Source organism: Nerophis ophidion, linkage group LG09, assembly GCF_033978795.1.
Source record: "Nerophis ophidion isolate RoL-2023_Sa linkage group LG09, RoL_Noph_v1.0, whole genome shotgun sequence".
Lineage (NCBI taxonomy): Eukaryota > Metazoa > Chordata > Actinopteri > Syngnathiformes > Syngnathidae > Nerophis > Nerophis ophidion.
Window position 1 is genome coordinate 27,446,832 of NC_084619.1, and position 21,224 is coordinate 27,468,055.

Sequence of the window (21,224 nt, forward strand, 5' to 3'; positions counted from 1 at the left end):
CGTTGTCCAGGGCGAGCGAGGAGTCAAAAACCAGAAAAGCACGAGGAATACAGGGAAGATACGGAAGCGCACGACACACAGCGTGACTCGAGGATGGACACACGGAAGGTACATAAGGCTATACGCCGGCGCCGGCATGCCAAGTTGTGCCGGCTTATGAAGGCAGGTCTTTCATTACTGGCAGGTGTGGTGATTGTTGGTGAATGAAAACAGCTGGCGGCCACTGCAGGGCGGAGACGCGTGCGGTGCGTCCCTGGGCATGTCCTGAAGTGCGCTCACTGGAGCGCACCGACAGATGAGTGCCCTTGGCAAGGGTCTGAGCCGTAACAGTACCCCCCTCCTTATGGACAGCTTCCAAATGTCCCACAGGTCGTACCACAAAAAACACAGGAACAAGAGTCAAGGGAGGGCGGAGGGGCGTAGGGGGTAGTGGGTCGTTAGCCCACATGTCCCCGAATCCACCGGGGACGAGTTTGGTGGCGGCGGCAAGTAGAATGCCGCTGAGGCTGGCGAGGCGGGCGACCAAGGAATGGCCACCATCTTGGCCGTCGGGGAGGCGGACGTGAGTGGCGCCATGGTGCGTCTCTCCAGAAACGGGGAGGATGGCGGCACCGTGGTGCGTCCCGCCGGCAACGAAGAGGAGGACGGCGCCGTGGTACGGCCCGCCGAACACGAGGAGGAGACGTCATCGGCGTGGAAGCAGCAGCGTACGTCGTCATTGGCGTGGAAGCAGCTGTGGACGTCATCGCCGCCGTGGAAGCTGCGGCGGACGTCATCGGCGGCGTGGAAGCAGCGGCGGATGTCATTGACGGCGTGGAAGTAGTGGCGGACGTCATCGGCGGCGTGGAAGCAGCAGCAGACGTCATCTGCGGTGTGGAGGCAGCAGCGGACGTCGTCGACACCGGACATGAGGAGGGCAGCTGAGGAGCTGGCCGAAGTGCTGAAGCCAGTGCTGCTGGCCGAGGGGGACTGTTGATAGCTCGGATGGTAGCCTGGGGACTGGTGCTAGCTTGGACGCTAGCCTGGGGACAGGTGCTGGCTTGGATGCTAGCTTGGGAACTGGTGATAGCTCAGAGGCTAGCCAGGGAACTGGTGCCAGCTCAGAGGCTAGCTTGGTGGATGGTGCTAGCTCGGAGGATAGCCGAGGGGCTCGTGCTAGCTCGGGGTATAGCCGAGGGGCTAGTGCTAGCTCGGGAGCTAGCCGAGGGGCTGGTGGCTGCGGCTGTGAAAAGTGGAAGACAGGTAGGATTTGTCTGGCAGGGGGTAGCCTGTCTGGGTGCAGCTGCGCCACCACACCAGTACAGCTACCAGTACCATCCCCCCTCCGAAAGCGGATGCCAGACGCTTCCTGCTGTCTAAGGAACAGTCTCTAAGGGTGGGAGGTGGGTGGCCAGGCGGCGGGTAAATTCCTCCATCCCTACAGCGCTGCTAAACAGTCCCTTGAAGGAGTGTTGAGGGCTAGGAAAATGGTCCAGGGTGGAGGAAAAAGAAAAAGACATCCTGAGAGGGGCACAACAAAAAAAAAGAATAAGAAAAAAAAAAAGGTTACCGAGGATGGGGCTGGGGCTAAAGTCACTGGGGCGGGGCTAAAGAACTGTGCCGTCAGGTCCCTAATCAGTTGGCCGGAGTATACTGTTATGGTTTAACAAGAGGAGTGTGACGGCAAACGGACACCAGGTGGCAGTAATGTCCAAAGATTATTTATATATGTATATATATATATATATATATGTATATATATATATATATATATATATATATATATATATATATATATATATATATATATATATATATATATGTATATATATATTTATATATGTATATATATATTTATATATATATATATAATTAGGGAAATGGAGTGTGAACGAGATCGAAAAGTATGTATGGTGTAAGGCTATGTGCAGGATTTAACTGGAGGGATTTTACCTTAAGTGTTGGAGGTGCGTGTTGAGAGAAGCGATGCAGTCCGACAAGGGCAAGACAGGCAGGGTAGTCCATGGGTGGAAGCGGGGTAGAGACGCAGGAACGAGTCGTCGTTGTCCGGGGCGAGCAAGGAGTCAAAAATCAGAAAAGAACGAGGAAGACAGGGAAGATACGGAAGCACACGACACAGCGTGACTCGAGGATGGACACAGGGAAGGTACGGAAGGCTATTCTCCTGTGCCGGCATGCCAAGTTGTGCCGGCTTATGAAGGCAGGTCCTTCATTACTGGCAGGTGTGGTGATTGTCGTTGAATGAAAACAGCTGGTGTCCGCTGCAGGGCGGAGACATGCGCGGCGCGTCCCTGGGCGTGTCCTAAGGTGCGCTCACTGGAGCGCACAGACAGATGAGCACCGTTGGCAAGGGTCTGAGCCGTAACAGTGTAATGTCCTCGTAAGTCGAAACCAAGGTTTTGTAGAGAAAAATGTTGCACTGTGGTCCACATACTGCAGGTCTTTTCAACTGGCGGCCCGAGGGCTACATAAGGCCCACCAAAGTTTTTCATTTGGCCCGCTGAACATCACCCAATTAAACCATTAAAACCAGGCTGGCTCATATATGCAGTACCTGTCACCCGGCAGGGAGAAACAGTGAGGCAAATGTGTCACAATGAAGCAGCAATGAGATGAGGAAAAGAAAAATACTCAAATAAATGGCACTTTGCACTCGAAAAAAATCAAAATAAATGGCAAAATTCCGACTTTTAACAGCGATTGGACAGCAAATTACTATAGTTCTGCTCCAAGCCACTGCTTGAGTCATTGTTTTCTGCTAGACATGTTAAGTGGCGAACACTGTTTCAGACCAGCAACAACGGTAGAAATCCACAAGTGTAAGCTTCATCACAAAACTTGGTCAGATCTTTATAAGTAGCTGTAATGCGTAAATATATTAAATGTATGACTTTGTGATGTCTATAGTATTCGTGGTCATGTTATGTGTCTGAGTAATTCTGGCGCGCAAAGCTCGTTTAATACCTGTAGCGCAAAATTTTACCAGTAGAGTGAGATAACGCTACACCTTAGGTTAAATTGTGTTTAGCCACATTCATGTTTGCAGTAGAAGATGGATGGATGGATGTTTGTTGTGGATGTTTTTTATTTCTATACGCGTAAACATCCATATTTTAGTTTGTGAATGTATTAATACTAAACCTTCAATTTTATTTATGTAAAATACACAATGGACATTATTTATGTATACAATACAAAATATACTTTTTTAATGTTTATTTTGTGTTATATGTTCTAGTCTTACAAACCTAAATGAAGGAAAAAGTGTAAATAAATAAAACTAGGGAGGAAAATAACTTAAAAAGAAGGAACATCAATCCTCAAAAAAACTTCTGGATCTTCTTTTTCTTCATGCTGTTAACTTTCTGTCTTGTTGCACATGCTGAAAGATAACCAGTGTAGGCTCTTTCTGACAAAACATTCACATTTCAATGTCCTGTCTCTGAACCCTTGCCCTTATGAAGTTGAATAGCCTTGACATAAAATATGTGGACGTCAGGTCCTAGGAGGTTAAGATAAATGGTGAGATTTGTATTAGCAAGATTACCCTTAATGGTTTTGTGTTACTTTATTTTGTCTGTCTAACCATTGGGCGCTCATTGGAATACTTCTTTGCACATGAGCTTTTTCAAAATGTTTAATTATTATGTTCTTAATCACTGCCTTGTTTTTACAGATACGAAGCCAGCACTGGACTCTCATCATGGAGAGTGTGGTTCCATCAGACAAGGGCAACTACACCTGTCTGGTGGAGAATGAGTTTGGAGCCATCAACCACACCTACACCCTGGATGTTGTGGGTCAGTAGCAACACAAACATACAAATCTTAGAGCTCACACAGAAGGGTGGAGGAAGGGGAAGCCATGGAAGAAAGAATTCTGGCAATGACAAATGAGTGTGTATTTGATCAATCAGTGACTCTTGGACAAAGTTGCGAAAATAACAGTGTTAATCAACATGTTATAAGCACCAACTTTTATAGTTATTTATTGAAATCCCAGCATGATAATCATTTGAGTAAGCAATTGAAATAGATGATTGGGAACACTAAATTGGCCCTAGTGTGTGAATGTGTGTGTGAATGTTGTCTGTCTGTGTTGGCCCTACGATGAGGTGGCGATTTGTCCAGGGTGTACCCCGCCCGAATGCAGCTGCGATTGGCTCCAGCACCCCCCACGACCCCGAAAGGGACAAGCGGTAGAAAATGGATGGATGGGTGGATGGATTGGGAACAATTCCAAATGGTTTTCATGAATTCAATATTAAATGATCATTTAACTTTAACACCACTTGTGGCAGTAATAATCTCAAACAAACAGAAGAAGTGTTAAGCTAATCACATAGAGAAGTTTCTTAAGCACAAAAACGATAAAAAAGGATGGTGAAGCTGTATTTTCATTTGAGCTATACTTTATTTACTGTTTAGTTAAAAAAAAATTTAGCACTATATAATTGTGTAAACAATTATTTTTCATCAGTATTTATTAGTCACTTCTTTTAAAGTTCTTCTAGTACTTATTTTTCTAATCAGCCTGACCTAAGCCTAATGTTACTGTGTTAATCACAAAAAAATATTATTTATTTAACACATGCTTTCATATGATTTCACATAGGTGTAGTAAGTAGGTTATATTTAATTATTTAATTTAAGTAAAATCAAGTGTAAGACTAATTCAGTAACACATTTTGAGTAGACCCCAGGGCCCTTCATAGTGGAAAAGTTGGGCTCCCGACGTCAAAAAAGTTAAGAGTCCCTGGTCTAGTAATGTTTGTGTATATGTTTTGTTGTAAATCTTGCTCCACAATCACTTTTATAACCCGTTTTTTTAGTCTGTCTGCAAGATGTTCATTCCAAGATTGCAAATGAAACTACATCCAAACCCCTCCAAAAGTGTCATAATTTATCTTTTAAATATATACATACATACATCCATTTTCTACCGCTTATTCCCTTTGGGGTCGCGGGGACGCTGGTAAGTGTTTGAATATTTATCAGGCAGCACGGTGGTATTGGGGTTAGTACATGTGCCACACAATACGAAAGTCCTGAGTTCAATCCTGGGCTCGGGAACTTTCTGTGTGGAGTTTGCATGTGCTCCCCGTGACTGCGTGGGTTCTCTCCGGGTACTCTGGCTTCCACTCACTTTCAAAAACATGCACCTGGGGATAGGTTGATTGGCAACACTAAACATTCAAACACTAAACTAGTGTTTGAATGTGAGTGTGAATGATGTCTATCTGTGTTGGCCCTGCAATGAGGTGGCGACTTGGCAAGGGTGTACCATGTCTTCCGCCCGAATGCAGCTGAGATAGGCTCCAGCACCCCCCGTGACCCCGAAAGGGACAAGTGACTAAAAATGGATGGATGGATAATCATGCACATATATTTTAGTGATGTCACTGTTATTTCTTTTTCGGACATGGTCAAAAATGAACTTCCTAACTATTATATAGATTCACCCATTCACAACATTAGGTATATTAGCACACGCTCTGATCGTATCAAACCTGCATGAAAAAAGCTGCTTTCTCCAGCATTTATTCCACCGCATGTCGCACGTCATCGTTATTATGTGCATGCCAAGATTAGATGAAAATAATACTTTATTCTACCTTTACTCCTCCCGCACTGGTTGAGAGCATGATTTAATATCAAAATAAGTATGTCCACCTCACGTTGACGTCACAACGCAGCCACACTGCAAAACCTCGCTAACAGTGGAATCCAAAACTACATGCAAGCTCACGCCAAAATGCATGTACCTTATGATTTGATGCTATGGCAGTGTTTAACATGAGTATCCAACATTGTAATAACATTTATAAGTCAGAAAAGACTAAATTATTTTTTGGTCCCCTTCAATGTCCCTCTCTGATTCCATTACAGCCGGCGCGTTCAAATTATTACTACCACACAGTTCACATTTAACTTAGTCCACACTTTCTAATGACCTTTGGAGCACACAAAGCAAAGTGTGTTTTTCTGCCGAGTAGGCAGAATCAATAGACACTGGGATAAAGATAGTGGATCAATTTGTGTATGTACTGTATGTTAGAGTGAAGATCATCTCTACTTTGGACTTGCTTAACCCACGATACCATTAATCAGAGCATATGTACTTTGTTATCTGGCTGACGAAAAGTCAATAATACATACAGTGTAAGTGAGATGGTGTTTAGTAGAATGTTTGATACTCATAAAGATGTTTAAGGTTCCACTAGTCATACATGCCTCTCAAACTCTCACCGTTGTCCTTAGCAGACCATGTTTTCAACAGTATTTCTCTATATCAGGCAGAGGTTTATCAAACTAAATACTTCAGGCTTCTTGCACAATGAGTGTATAGCCAGACACACATTCATACACGCTCATGCTCCCTAATTCAGGCCCCCTGCTCTGGTACGCTAGTGAGCCAAATCTCTGCTTTAGACTGCATATTTCTGTATTTGTTTCATTTTATAGCTGAGCAGTAAAGCCTTTAAATGTCTGGCTCCACAGCCACTGCCCCCCTGCAACCTCTTGCTTCATTTTACCCCTTTATAGTGTTGTGGACAAAGGGAGGGGAGAGACTTTGGAAGAGAAAAGGAGGGGAAATAGACAGAAAGGTCTGCTCTTATCAGTCTAAGCTGTGAAAACAAGGAGAAACCAGTGAATTCTGCCTCAGACTGGCCCTCTTAAGAAAGGACAGCAGTTGGACAACCATTAGGAACATGCACGATTAAAAGACATATATCGTGATGGGTGGGGAAGGGGTTGTCAAAAAGGACACACACACTGGCTGCTGTGACGGTTTTTGCTTGTTGTCCTGTGCCAGAGTGTTCACCTGGTCTTTGTCTCATTTTCATAAAAAAATATAAACTAAACAAATAATTAATGTAATTTACTGAAAAATATCTAAAAAAAGATTTTTAAATGTAACAATAAATAATAGCTTCTTATCGAGCCACAACAAACGTCGCCTGGTTCTCTTCTACTTTTACCGTAATCTCTTAAGCAGCCTGTTTAGGAGCAAGCACATTTCTAGTGATGACCAAACAAATTCTTAAATAAACAGTGCCCGCTAATAATTGATCAATGAATGTACTGTTTCCTTTCATACTGGAAATTAATCACCATCATGCTTCAGGGAGGGTTTTCTCAAATTATTTGGGTTTCTGTATGAAATTGACGTCTTCCCTCCTTCAGTATAACCCCCCTGAAGGATGGGATGTCTTGCCAATGACCCCCTTAATGAATGTTCCGGTTGAGCATACTTTCACAGGACATTAGATGGTGACAATTTCTTCGGCTTTTGCCAGTTATTTTATTATTGCTAGCCGTTTTACATTAACTTTGGAAAAGTATGATGAACCTTTTGAACTCCTAGCTCTGTAAAAGATTTAAAGGGAGAGAATATAAGTAATATAAAAAGCACTGTTCATTACAACTCTTCATTTATTCAGTCCCCTAATTAATTTTGTCTTTTAGTCTGACAGTCTGTAGCTCTCACCACATCTTCACACGCTGACCATTAGCCATAAGCCTCACCCAACTCATAGATGCACATGCTCATACATGCACACAGTTCATTTCACAGAACGAACTTTCAGGCTTTGTTTTAAATAGGCATCACAGTGCCTCAGGCTCAGGCTGTAGGTGATATCATTGTGTGTGTGTTGTATGTAAGTGATGGCAGCGAGTGGTCGCTGTCAGTGTGGGGGTTGGTATGCTCCTCAACGCGCTTGTGACGGTCTGGCGCTGTTTGAAAGGGAGCATTGTTCAACAGGTCTCGCTCTGTTTGGATTCATAGGCCAAACGTTTGCCTGCTTGGGAATGCAAATAGCAGGACATTGGGGGTACAGGGAAGGTGCTTCAATTATGTGAGCATACTCTGCTACTCCGATGCAATATAAACACCTAACTTAATGGACGTCCTCCTCCAGCCTGAATACCTTAAAGGATATATGTCCACCTCCTTGTAGTGTGAGGCTTGCCAAATTATTTTAAGATAAGATGAGAACTGTCATGTTTCTACTGTACATGTCTGAGTTTGCTGGAAAATCTTTGCAACGTTAAGAATTCTTGGAAACACTATAAACATGTAAAAACAATGGACATCCATATGGTGTACAGACATTTAATGCATATAGGTGGAATGGTATAACTGCGTCAGCAATTTAAATAGTGTCAGTACACCACTCCAACAGAGTGTAACACTCAATTTAGTTCTACAAAGGAGGAGTCATAATGGAGGACATATAGCCAAAGACCAAGTCATAAAGGAAGACATATAGCCAAAGGCCAACATTGATAAACAACAATCACATAGTAAGGCACTGTAGTGGTCTATTGCTAAAAAAGAGGCAGTTCTAACTTTAAACTACATTTAAAACACTTTCTTGTGGTCTAGATAGTATCTATTGGATTTGCTTTGGTGTAAATTTAGCGTAAATTTAACTCAACAGTCACATTTATAACCCGTTTTTTTGAGTCTGTATGCAAGTTGTTTGTTTCTGGAGGCGTTTTTAGACTGCAAATGAAACCATGCCCATCCTTTACAAAGGTGTCATATTGTATCTTTAGAAAATGAAAACCGTTTAAATATATATCTTAAAGTTGTCACCACTAGTTTTGTCTAGACACGGTCAAAAATGTACATAATAATGTATAGATTAACCCGGTCACAACATTAGGTAGACTTGCAGACTCTCCAGTCAATTTAGACCTGTTTAGCAGCTGTTATTGTGCGCATTCCACGATTAGACAAATATAATACTTTTATTCTATTTTTTAATTTGTTTCCTAATTGCCTGAAGTAGAGAGGGAAGAGATAGATTGAGAGCTTGACGTAAACTTCAAATAAGAATGTCCACCTCACTGTAATGTCAAAATGTAGGCACACTGCAAAACCCAGGTAACAGAGGTGTCCAAAACTGTGTGCAAGCTCACGCCAAAATGCATGAACCTTTTGATTTGTGCTTTGGCATTGTTTAACACAAGGATCCATCTTTGTAACACCATTTATAAGTTAGAAAAAATTAAGTTCATCTTAACACTTAGGTCGGTCACCCATTGCATGGTGCAGAAAGATGTGTTTTGGATGGATAAACTGATATGGTGATAGTTAGTTCCACTCTACACAAGTAGAGGTATCTAATTACTGCAACCAATTATAGTATTGCAAAGATTTTTCACTTTTCTTTTTAGGCAAATCACATCTAAAAAAATGCACCTCAACTCAACAGACCCTTCTGTCTCCACAGAGCGGTCGCCTCACCGGCCCATTCTTCAAGCTGGCCTGCCTGCCAACACAACTGTCTATGTTGGAGAGGACGCCCGTTTTGTCTGTAAAGTGTACAGTGATGCCCAACCTCATATCCAGTGGCTGAAACACATCTCCCAAAATGGGAGTCGCAATGGTCCCGATGGGAACCCTTATGTCAAAGTGCTCAAGGTACATTCCTTTGATTTTATTCTAAGTCCTCCACCCTTTCTTTCCATTATTTCCCTAGTGACAGCAGCAAACTGATGATGATGATGATGATGATGATACTCTTTCCTCACCTTTATATTAACAGGTCTTTTCTGTAGTGGTTCCTGGTGTCTTCTACCTTGTCCTGTTAATGCATTCCTGTAGCTGTTGTCGTCATATTACTTGTCTGTATGCTTCAGGTTTTGACCCGTTTCTGTAATAATCTGGATTTCAGCGTTCAGGCATTAACAGCTCTGACGTGGAGGTGCTCACCCTCTCCAACGTGACGGACGATGATGCTGGGGAGTATATCTGTAAAGTCTCCAATTATATAGGCGAAGCCAGTCAGTCAGGCTGGCTGACGGTCATACCAGGTAACCCAAAGACGTGACCCACCCCCCACCCCTCCTCTCCTGGTGTGGTTTCCTGGGCTTCATCCTTGACCTGCTGTGCTGTGGCGGTCCTGTTGGTGGTGTCTTTCCTGGGTCCTCACAACCGTCTCTCCCCTAATTAGACATTTGTGTTTCAGTTGCTGAGGCTGGTTCAGTTTTGGAGGCGGAGCTGTTTAACTTAACACTAAATTCATCACAACACTTATTTTGTTTCTGTCTTCCTCACCTGTAGGCTGTGTCAATATATAGTTGATGTACTAGTTTTCTGTATGTTTGTGTGTGCATGTGCTTGGTCTAATGTACGCATTAGACTGCTGTAGCATTAGTCTCTTGTTATGGCTATGGGAAGTTTTTTTGTTGGTTTTATATTCCCTTGTTTTGGTGACACATTGGGCTTTCCATGTCTTTTGTTACACCCCACTTCGCCATCCCATAACGCCCACCCGATAGAAGGGATTCAACGATGGACGCCACCCTTATTTCTTTCTTGGTGTTTTGGGTCTCATTTGTATTCTTTTCTCTCTCTGTTCTCCCCCATCTTTCTCTGTGACCTTGCTTTCCACCAACCCTCCCCATCTCTTATCTTTTACCCTCTCTTTCTTCTTTTCCACCTCCTCCTTCTTCTTCCTCTCCCCAGACCGCGGGTGTAAACACCACAGATAAGGAGATAGAAGTTCTCTACTTGCCCAATGTAACATTTGAAGCTGCTGGGGAGTATACGTGCTTGGCGGGTAATTCTATTGGGATCTCCTATCACACTGCTTGGTTGACGGTGCTTCCAGGTATATACACTATTTTACTCTCCTATTGTTCTTTTTCTTCCATCAGCATAGTCAAACATTTCCTCCCTCTGGAGCACAAGGCACACGGCTCCAATTGTCAATTACTCTAATGAACTTGCATGGTCAAAATCCAAGATAATGTCATGCAAGAGCATCAAGGGGCATATATTCTTTAATATTGTCTGGTTTGGAGAGCTGTTGAAACCTCAACGTAGATAAGAGGCTCGTTTGCAGACAAATTATTATAACTCAGGGACGGAAGTGGAGCTCCCAGAGCAGCTTGAGTGTCTACAGACTCCAAAGGGAGGGAAGGGTTTGTCTTCCACGTTCCCCTCTGTCACATCTCTCTCCTGTTCCTTGAGGAGTACCATTTTTTTCCAATTTAACATGCAAAATATCTCAATGCATGAGTTTCTTTTATGCTCTGGAATTGAGTGCAGCACATTTTCTTCACTCTTCTCCTGGCTATGATAATTGTCGGTTTTTGAAACTTTATTTCAAATAGAAATAAAGGAGGAAAGTTAAAGCTCAACCTGCGCATGAAGTTGGTTTTGCTTTCTCAATTATCAAGAGCCAGCAATTTTCAGTTTCTAAACAAAAACACATGCATGCTAATGTCTGTTTGTTTGTGTTCATTTATCAACTTCTTGTCATACTATTTTAGCTCATTGTTCGACAACAAGCCTGCAATTATGCATACCAGAGGATCAAATGTAGACAATTTTTGAGTAGGTTTTAGCAGCTTACCCCAGACTAAAATACGGAGTGTTTTTGCTTCACATCAAGATGGAAGGTTGGATTCCTGTCCTGTCATGGCTTCAAATTCACTGACAGTAGTTGACTGAGTGAACTCCACAGCAATCAATACACAACTACTGTTGATCCCTCTTAATGCTAGATTGTTGCTCATATGACATTAAAATCACATTAAGTAAAAATAGTACGATATTTAATAAGAATAAAGTTCTGATTTTACGAGAATAGATGTTTAATTCATGAAAGTGTGTAATTTGTATTGAAATAGATAAGTAAAAAAACAAGGACACATTCCACTTCTTCTTTTCATTAGTTTTAAGTGTTTCAAATAAATATTTTATTGCAGGTCTGTAGAGAAGGGTGACGGTTGTCAGTTATTTCCTAATTTTACCTTTAATCCAAATACTGCTTCGATAAGACACTCACTCAGGGAGTAATATGTAATATTTATTACCCCTCAACAGGCTTTATATCCACCACAAGCCTACGCCTTATTTTTTTTCTTTTGGCTCATAAGGCTCCCACATGTAGCCTCACCCCATCTGCATGGCCACTAGACTTCTTGATTAGACGCACACTAAAAAACAGCATGCTTGTGATTTTGAGGATTCATACATTATGGCGCATCCCATATTTAGAGCACTAATGCCCACAAAATAAGCTAGTTTTCTTTGTTTTTTCATCCATGAGCTTGCAATCTCTCATGCATGAAATTAAGTGAGGCAGGTATTGTCCTTTTCTTGGTGTGCTTACATTAGCTCATCTCTCACATGATACAGTTGGCGTGCTGGTACCTGGAGAAGAGTGACAGTTTAGTTTAAGGTTAATTTACACATGAATCACCACTGTGGCATCTGTCTCTGTCTATCTTGTACCCATGTGTGTTTATTTGAATGGAGAACATCCATCATATCTCTTCCTCCAATTAAGTAATCCATCTCACTGTCTTTCCTTTATTTGCCTTAGCTGCAGAGAAAAACGCAGAGCCCCTTCCACCCGACTATGTGGAGATTGCTATTTACTGTGCAGGCGTCTTCCTCATCGCCTGCATGGTGGGCATCGTGGTGGTGTGCCGCATGAGGAACACGGCCAAGAAACCAGACTTTGGCGGCCAACCTGCAGTTCACAAACTGAGCAAACAGATCCCTCTGCGCCGCCAGGTAACAGAAAGTAGATAAAGAGTTTGATTGCATTAACACCTCTAGAGGAGCACATCAGTCACATTTAATAAAAATACTATAGCATTAAAGCATGTCCCCCTGAGGCTGTTTTTTTCTCTGATAAAATAGACCAAAAACAAATTGCAGAGCTAGCTGGTTCTCAGGAGGATGTAGAGCAGGGGTAGGGAACCTATGGCTCTAGAGCCAGATGTGGCTCTTTTGATGACTGCACCTGGCTCTCAGATAAATCTTAGCTGACATTGCTCAACACGGTAAGTAATGAATAATTCCGCTGGTAATCACATTGTCAAAAATAACGTTCAAAATATAAAACATTCTCATGCATTTTAATCCACCCATCCGCTTTCTACAGCACCTGTACAAGAAGTCGCGTTAATGGTAAGAAGTATTTTACTTATTGCTAGTTAGCTTCAGGGCTTCACGGTGGAAAAGGGGTTAGTGCGTCTGCCTCACAATATGAAGGTCCTGAGTAGTCGTGGGTTCAATCCCGGGCTCGGGATCTTTCTGTGTGGAGTTTGCATGTCCTCTCTGTGAATGCGTGGGTTTCCTCCGGGTACTCCGGCTTCCTCCCACTTCCAAAGACATGCACCTGGGGATAGGTTGATTGGCAACACTAAATTGGCCCTAGTGTGTGAATGTGAGTGTGAATGTTGTCTGTCTATCTGTGTTGGCCCTGCGATGAGGTGGCGACTTGTCCATGGTGTACCCCGCCTTCCGCCCGATTGTAGCTGAGATAGGCACCAGTGCCCCCAAAGGGAATAAGCAGCAGAAAATGGATGGATGGATGGATAGCTTCAGAATAACAATGTTATTAAAAAGAATAACAGACTTATTATACTCTAAAAATGTTGGTCTTACTTAAAAATGCACGCATTTAGTTGTATTCAGTCTTAAAAAATATATTATATGGCTCTCATGGAAATACCTTTTCAAATATTTGGCTTGTATGGCTCTCCTAGCCAAAAAGGTTCCCGACCCCTGATGTAGAGTAACCTATTATAAATCATACAGTATGAAATATTCAACATTTTAATAATTTCAAAAAAGATGCATGACTGGTGAAACCTAAAATATTCTAAGCTAGAAACACCACTTCAAAGTCAACTCTTCTACATAAAATGACACTAGATTTTCATAAAGTGTGTGTGTTTAAGTCATGCTTTCCCCTCAAGTGAAATCAAAAAAGTGTTGGATTGCACCCTGCATGCAGACTGAGTCCAGTGTGGAGGTAAGGTGAGGGTGGAAAAAAAGACAAATGCAAGGCTGCTTATCCATCACACATTCCTTGTGCTCAATGTAATCAAAATTGATTCATATCTGTTAAGATAAAACAGACATTTTAGAAATCAAGCATATCAGTGTGCCAAATTGCCAATATTGATGGTAATGTCAATATAAGTCTTACAGACGCAGTTTTAAGTGACTCCTCTTCTCATGTCTTAGGCTTTCTGACCGTTGAACCTAGATAGTGGTGATCAGCCAATCTTTTTTTACCTATAGGTGTCAGCTGACTCCAGCGCTTCTATGAACTCCAACACACCTCTTGTACGTATCACCACACGGAGGAGTTCAGCACACGATGACCCGATTCCTGAGTATGACCTTCCTGAGGATCCACGATGGGAGTTCTCGAGAGACAGGTGACCATATGTATTTTTATCTTTGACACATATTCTTACAACAGCATTTAAAAGTGATATTGCACTAACGCTTTTAATGGAACTTTAAGTGTTGTTTTTGAGTATTGGCTTCAACTCTGTAGCACTCTGTCCTCACTATTGTTACACAAACACCTTCCTGAAGGATCAACATTTACCTACAAGTTGCGTTTCATCAAGAAGCGATCGACTTAATTAATGGTGGTCCATTTAAAGCTTGTGTTCAATAAAGCAATCACGTTTTTAGTAATGAAAAACTCACTTGGAGTCCCTTGAAACCAAACAAGAAGGTCTCTTAGCATTTTATGAATTTAATTGAGATGTATTTTTAGACTGAATTCATCTTGGTGTATTTCTCTTTGGGTCTTTATACTGCGCTTGTCACCCAGTGCCTGAGGGATCATGTCGGAATTGCAGAGTGCCGAGGAATGCAAACGTTTGTGGCTTGTGCGGAGGAAAAATAACATCAATTATGTGCGGCTGGACGGACAGAATGGTTGCCATTGAGTGTGGCGAGTGTGTGTGGACAGATAGGGGATTGTGTTACTGTGGCAGGGCGCCGACCGCAGGTCCCGGCCCTCTCCCGGCGCGCATTGAGAGTTTACATAGCCAGGATGCTATAACTTATGGGAGGTAGCGAAACTTGTCAAATAAAGGAGGAATTAAACAAAAACAAACAAAACTAGTAATGAGTTCTAGAATATGCAGTGATTGTGAATGGTAGACTGTTGACTATTTATCTTGCAGAAGTCAACTACCAGACATGTTTGGAACATTACATTCAATCAAACAAGAAAGATAACTTGCAGGACTGATTGTGTTGACACATTTAGCTTAACATATAGGGGTAATAAGTGTCCATATAGATGCTTTATAATGTGGATGGAATCGATTTTCCCTCCAGTTTTTCATATGTGTGAGCAAACGCCGAAACTCCTTGAGCATTCAGTAGCGCACATGTGAGCGACGGCAGACGTGCACACTGTTATGCGCTTATCTTTTTATTCGATTTTGTGCGCGGCCTAAATTTGCCGTGCGCAGAAGACGCGTGAGCAGTGTGCAATTGCACAGGCGCGTACCTTAGAGGGAACGTTGGATGGAATGTATTCGACAGTTTCTTGACATTTATCTACTTTGCCTATTTACTATCAGACATGTTGGGCGTTAATATCATATTATTTTTCCAATTACATCTTGACTCTGAACTGAAAGCCTGTAAACCCTCAATTTTTGCTTAACTATAATAATGTTTACATTTACATTATGGCACACTAAACACACAAAAATAATGACATCTCCATCTGGTACTCAAATGAGCCCCAAAAGTATGACAGGACTTGGCAGCTGGCTTGTGCAGAATTCTAAGTTGAAATGTATTGAGAATGTCTCACAAGTTATTTCTGAATCATGCTTTGCAGTAAACCATATTCCACATGGATTTATATATTTCATAGACATATTGTTGTTGTAAACCTCATATGCACATTTAACTACAGCAAAAGTTTTTCTTTAACAACTAAAGGGTCCATATGTAAGAAGGTGGCCAGAAATGGTACTACAAACACAGTCAAAATGATACCAGATACGCAGTCGAATCCAGCTCGATCGACTGGGCTACTCCAAGGAACTTCAAACTTCCACTGCCTCTTACTAAGGGTTTAGGTGCTGGGACCATAATAGCTGAATAGACAAGCGTTTTGTCAATAACAATTGTCTGACCAACCCATTTTACACAGACATTGGGGTATTTTCATGCCTGCGTACATTATTACAATAAATAGTAATCACATGGTTATTGTCAGTACTATTAGAAAATACAGACTTAAACAGACTACAACCATTGCTGGCAATGATTATATTGGTGAAAATAAGTAGAGCATGCTTAGCAGCCTAATGTACACCCAAAACTAAAGAGGGGACATTTTACCAAGGTATGCCTATAGGCTACACAAATGAGGAATTATTTTATCATGTGATTCACATTGCTACGATGAAAGCCGTGCTAATGTTGGAACCCATTTCCTCAGCGTATCAGCATATTGAAAACAAAATAGGCACTACCCATAGCCACATAGGTTTTATTTGTCGAAAATATATTTTGCCCTGTCAGTTTGAATACACATTGACATACAGGCTAATACGCATATACAGTATTTTCCACGTTAACCTGTATGCCGATGTGTCATTGCTAAGCATGCTAAGCATTACAGTACGAACTTAGCACCATCACACTAAGCATTCGTACAATATAGTCTTACATCATAGACTGTATTGGACAATATAGTTTACATACGAAATGGCCATTTCCATTTATTGCAAGTAATAAGAAAACATAAAGGCCTTACTTACCTATGAAGGAGGAAATGATCAAGTTTGGCATCAGATAAAAAAATCTTCTCTGCCTTCAATCGTCTCCATCTTTCAAAGGCACCCTCGATACAAATCCTTATTTTGTTCCTGGCTTTGTCATGAATAAGTTGAGAATCGCAACGACACCTTTTAGATTTATTAACGTCTGATATGTTTAATGACTTTTCCAATGGCAGTAGCCAGACGAAGAGGGCGGTGCTTAAGTGGCAACCTGGATGTGACACCCTCACGGACTTTCTAATTGGTCAAACGATAGAAGAAGGCAGGACATCGAAATGAAGATTTCGGAGCTTGTAAATCTAAGTTTGAAATGAGCATATCCCGGCTGAACTACTGCTATCAGTTATAGAGGTATTCGAAAAGAACATGCTTTATTAATGCCTTTTGACATAACAGGGCCGTTTATTGATGACTTGACATGAAATTATTACATATGGTTCCTTCAAGAATGAAAAAATATTCTAAAATGCTGTTATGGCTGCCCTCAGAGGGCTGCTTGTAATGTGTATGAATATTAGGGGTCCTAAAAATGTATTTATACGAATAACCTATTTTTATTTATTACAATTCTAAATCTACTCATAGTTTTTTAGGAACACATTTTTAACAAAATATTTTTTGGCCATCTTTGTGCATACTCGCTACACTTATACTGTATGTCATACATCAGCAAAAATGGGAGCTTTTGTAACCTGTTTTGAAAAGGTTTTACATTTTTTAGACCAAATATGTTGCCAGAATCAATTTGAATTGAGATTTGTGTTGAATGAGAATCGCTTCTGAAATGTGAGTTTTTGTAAAAATCGCACCCCTAATGAATACAAAAATAAAATCACCTTACACAATAGCCTATGCATTTGATCATTATTTTGGTATGTACAATTGGATTGATACCTTGCTTTGAAATCATGAGTTACTATGATTAGCAGATATTTAAGTATTCATAGTTATGCTAACACAAAATGTTTGGCATTTATAATAGTATAATGTAGTGTAATATCTGTTCCATGATCAGATATTAAGTTATGCAATAATGCACTACATGCACATTTTCTGTCAAAATTTAAATGACAACATTTAGTAGAAAAGATGACTTGCTTTATTAACATACATTATTTATAGGCTTTCTTGGGGCACATAAAATTATTTGGTGTACCAGATCTGCCTCCTGGTCCTTGAGTTTGACACACATTCTAAAAAAGAGATAATTTATTTAAATATATTAAAATTTTCGAAATTGGTGGGAAAGTACTTGCATAAAATGGATGTTCTCATTCATCAAGGTCATTGTATTCTCAGGGCATTCAATCAATCGCAACTGGACTGTTTGGTTTGTCTTAGAAGCCGTTTCGCCTGGTAAGTCCAACCTAAGTTTATGATCATTAACTGTTGAAGCCTACTTGGATGATAGACAAAATGTCTTCATGACAAACCACACAGTTCGGTTGCGATCGATTGAATTATTTGTATTATTCAAGCCCATATTTTAGTTAAATGTGACAAAGTCTTCCTGTTATTTGTTAATATGGAATTTTTCTGAACTGTGATTAATTAATTTGACATCCTGTAATTCAAATTCATCAATCTGTCCTGTGGTGTACATTCAAAATAATTCAAATTCGTCAAATGTATTGAATAGAAATGTGAAATTCTTCACAAACCTGCTTATCAGCAATCTCTCATCAAAGATGAATGTGTCTGTGCTGATATAAAGCCAGTTGCACAAGTAATTATATACTTTAGCACTTGCCAAAGCAAGGTAAACAGCTTAGAAGCAAGTGTCTTCACCCTGCTTTATCAGATGTTTATCGGTGCCATGCTTGCTTTCCTACCAGCTTCTCTGGCTACAGTCAACGTGCCAATACAGCACACACACACACTCACATACTGATTGAAACAGAGTGCACAATGTGTTGGATAATATGTATCCACTTGTACCACAGCAGTTGTGGACTGTTTTCAATTGTACTTCAGCTCCTAATCAGTCCTCTGGGGTTTTTTTGTGTGGTGACTGCAGGTTGACCCTGGGCAAACCCCTCGGTGAGGGCTGCTTCGGCCAAGTAGTAATGGCAGAAGCTCTTGGCATCGATAAAGACAAACCCAAGGAGGCTTTAACTGTCGCTGTTAAGATGCTGAAAGGTAAGTAGATCCTGCTTCACAATCACAGTGTCTGATTTGGTCCAACAATGGGACGACTGGGATGTGATGTACAAACCCCGTTTCCATATAAGTTGGTAAATTGTGTTGGATGTAAATATAAACGGAATACAATGATTTGAAAAACATTTTTCAACCCATATTCAATTGAATGCACTACAAAGACAAGATATTTGATGTTCAAACTCATAAAATGTATTTTTTTTTGCAGATAATAATTAACTTAGAATTTCATGGCTGCAACACGTGCCAAAGTAGTTGGGAAAGGCCATGTTCACCACTGTGTTACATCACCTTTTCCTTTACCAACACTCAATAAACGTTTGGGAACTGAGGAAACTAATTGTTGAAGCTTTGAAAGTGGAATTCTTTCCCATTCTTGTTTTATGTAGAGCTTCAGTCGTTCAACAGTCCGGGGTCTTCGCTGTCGTATTTTACGCTTCATAATGTGCCACACATTTTCGATGGGAGACAGGTCTGGACTGCAGGCGGGCCAGGAAAGTACCCGCTCTCTTTTTTTACGAAGCCACGCTGTTTTAACACGTGCTAAATGTGGCTTGGCATTGTCTTGCTGAAATAAGCAGGGGCGTCCATGAAAAAGACGGCGCTTGGATGGCAGCAAATGTTCCAAAACCTGTATGTACCTTTCAGCATTATTGGTGCCTTCACAGATGTGTAAGTTACCCATGCCTTGGGCACTAACGCACCCCCATACCATCACAGATGCTGGCTTTTCAACTTTGAGTCGATAACAGTCTGGATGGTTCGCTTCCCCTTTGGTCCGGACGACACGATGTCAAATATTTCCAAAAACAATTTTAAATGTGGACTCGTCAAACCACAGAACACTTTTCCGCTTTGCCTTTAGTCTATCTTAGATGATCTCAGGCCCAGAGAAGCCGGTGGCGTTTCTGGATGTTGTTGATAAATGGCTTTCGCTCTGCATAGTAGAGCTTTAACTTTCACTTACAGATGTAGCGACGAATTGTATTTAGTGACAGTGGTTTTCTGAAGTGTTCCTGAGCCCATGTGGTGATCTTCTTTAGAGATTGATGTCGGTTTTTGATACAGTGCCGTCTGACGGATCGAAGGTCATGGTCATTCAATGTTGGTTTCCGGCCATGCTGCTTACGTGGAGTGATTTTTCCAGATTTTCTGAACCTTTTGATGATATTATGGACCGTAGATGTTGAAATCCCTAAATTTCTTGCAATTGCACTTTCAGAAACGTTGTTCTTAAGCTGTTTGACTATTTGCTCATGCAGTTGTGGACAGAGGAGTGTACCTCGCCCCATCCTTTCCTGTGAAATACTGAGCATTTTTTGGGAAGCTGTTTATATACCCAATTATGGCACCCACCTGTTCCCAATTAGCCTGCACACCTGTGGGGTGTTCCAAAAACGTGTTTGATGAGCATTCCTCAACATTATCAGTATTTATTGCCACCTTTCCCTACTTCTTTGTCACGTGTTGCTGTCATCAAATTCTAAAGTTAATGATTATTTGCAAAAAACAAAAATGTTGATCAGTTTGAACATCAAGTATGTTGTCTTTGGAGCATATTCAACTGGATATGGGTTGAAAAGGATTTGCAAATCATTGTATTCCGTTTATATTTACATCTAACACAATTTCCCAACTCATATGATTACGGGGTTTGTACATCAATACATGATGTATGCGGTTAACTTGAGCACATTTCACGTGATATGTTCTCCAGTGACAGTTAAAAACCGGGCAAGGTGAAGCCTATTGTGGTCATCATTATTTATTATTGGTGCTTGCTGAGTGACACCTATGGAGAAGGCGGCTAGTGTAGGTAAGGGTTAGGGGCGGTCACATAGCTGACCCCAGAGCAGCAGCTGGCTGGGGCTCATTCAGCACCCACACAAAGAGGCGAGTCACACTGCTGTTATTAATGAAGGTAGCTGTAGATCAGGTAGTGCGGCAGACCAACCTTGTCCAAAGAAATGGTCTTTAGTTCAGCTATAGCAGTGCAGAAGAATGCAGACAATGCCATTCTACCTCTCTGTCCTATGAAAAGGGAGCCTTTGCCACAGATAATGAATCCAGATTGAGCATCTTTAAGTCATTCATTTCTCCTCCCTTTGGCACTGAAAGGGTGCTTCTGAAGTCCGCACAAGGAGCTCCCCTCACTGCTGTAACTTTAGGCCACATTGTCTGTCAGCTGCATTTAATCAGAAGCACCCTACAAAACAAGGTGCTGTCTGACTGGTGGCCAATGAGCTGTGAGTCGAGGGTTAGAAGGGAGGCAGGATGTGGGCGTGTTTGTTTTTCTAAGCAACTTTCCATCATTCCTCTGCTCCTTAGATGACGCCACCGAAAAGGACCTGTCTGACCTGGTGTCAGAGATGGAAATGATGAAGATGATTGGCAAACATAAGAACATTATCAATCTGTTGGGGGCCTGCACACAAGATGGTAAAGATGTCATAATTAAATCATATACCATTT

At 41.4% G+C, this 21,224-nt stretch overlaps 1 protein-coding gene across 6 annotated transcripts in view; it reads left to right on the forward strand.

The window, feature by feature from the left end:
* LOC133559198 (fibroblast growth factor receptor 2-like) overlaps positions 1–21,224 on the forward strand; it is a 67,395-nt gene that overhangs the window by 24,546 nt on the left and 21,625 nt on the right. For 3 of the 6 annotated variants that reach the window (XM_061910720.1, XM_061910724.1, XM_061910725.1), the window contains 7 exons: positions 3,677–3,800; positions 9,245–9,435; positions 10,483–10,627; positions 12,350–12,549; positions 14,065–14,204; positions 18,610–18,731; positions 21,081–21,191. In XM_061910720.1, coding sequence (XP_061766704.1) covers positions 3,677–3,800; positions 9,245–9,435; positions 10,483–10,627; positions 12,350–12,549; positions 14,065–14,204; positions 18,610–18,731; positions 21,081–21,191 — 1,033 coding nt within the window. Of the gene's footprint in view, positions 1–3,676; positions 3,801–9,244; positions 9,436–9,688; positions 9,828–10,482; positions 10,628–12,349; positions 12,550–14,064; positions 14,205–18,609; positions 18,732–21,080; positions 21,192–21,224 lie in introns of all 6 variants that reach the window. The other 3 variants (XM_061910722.1, XM_061910723.1, XM_061910721.1) reach the window with 3 other exon arrangements.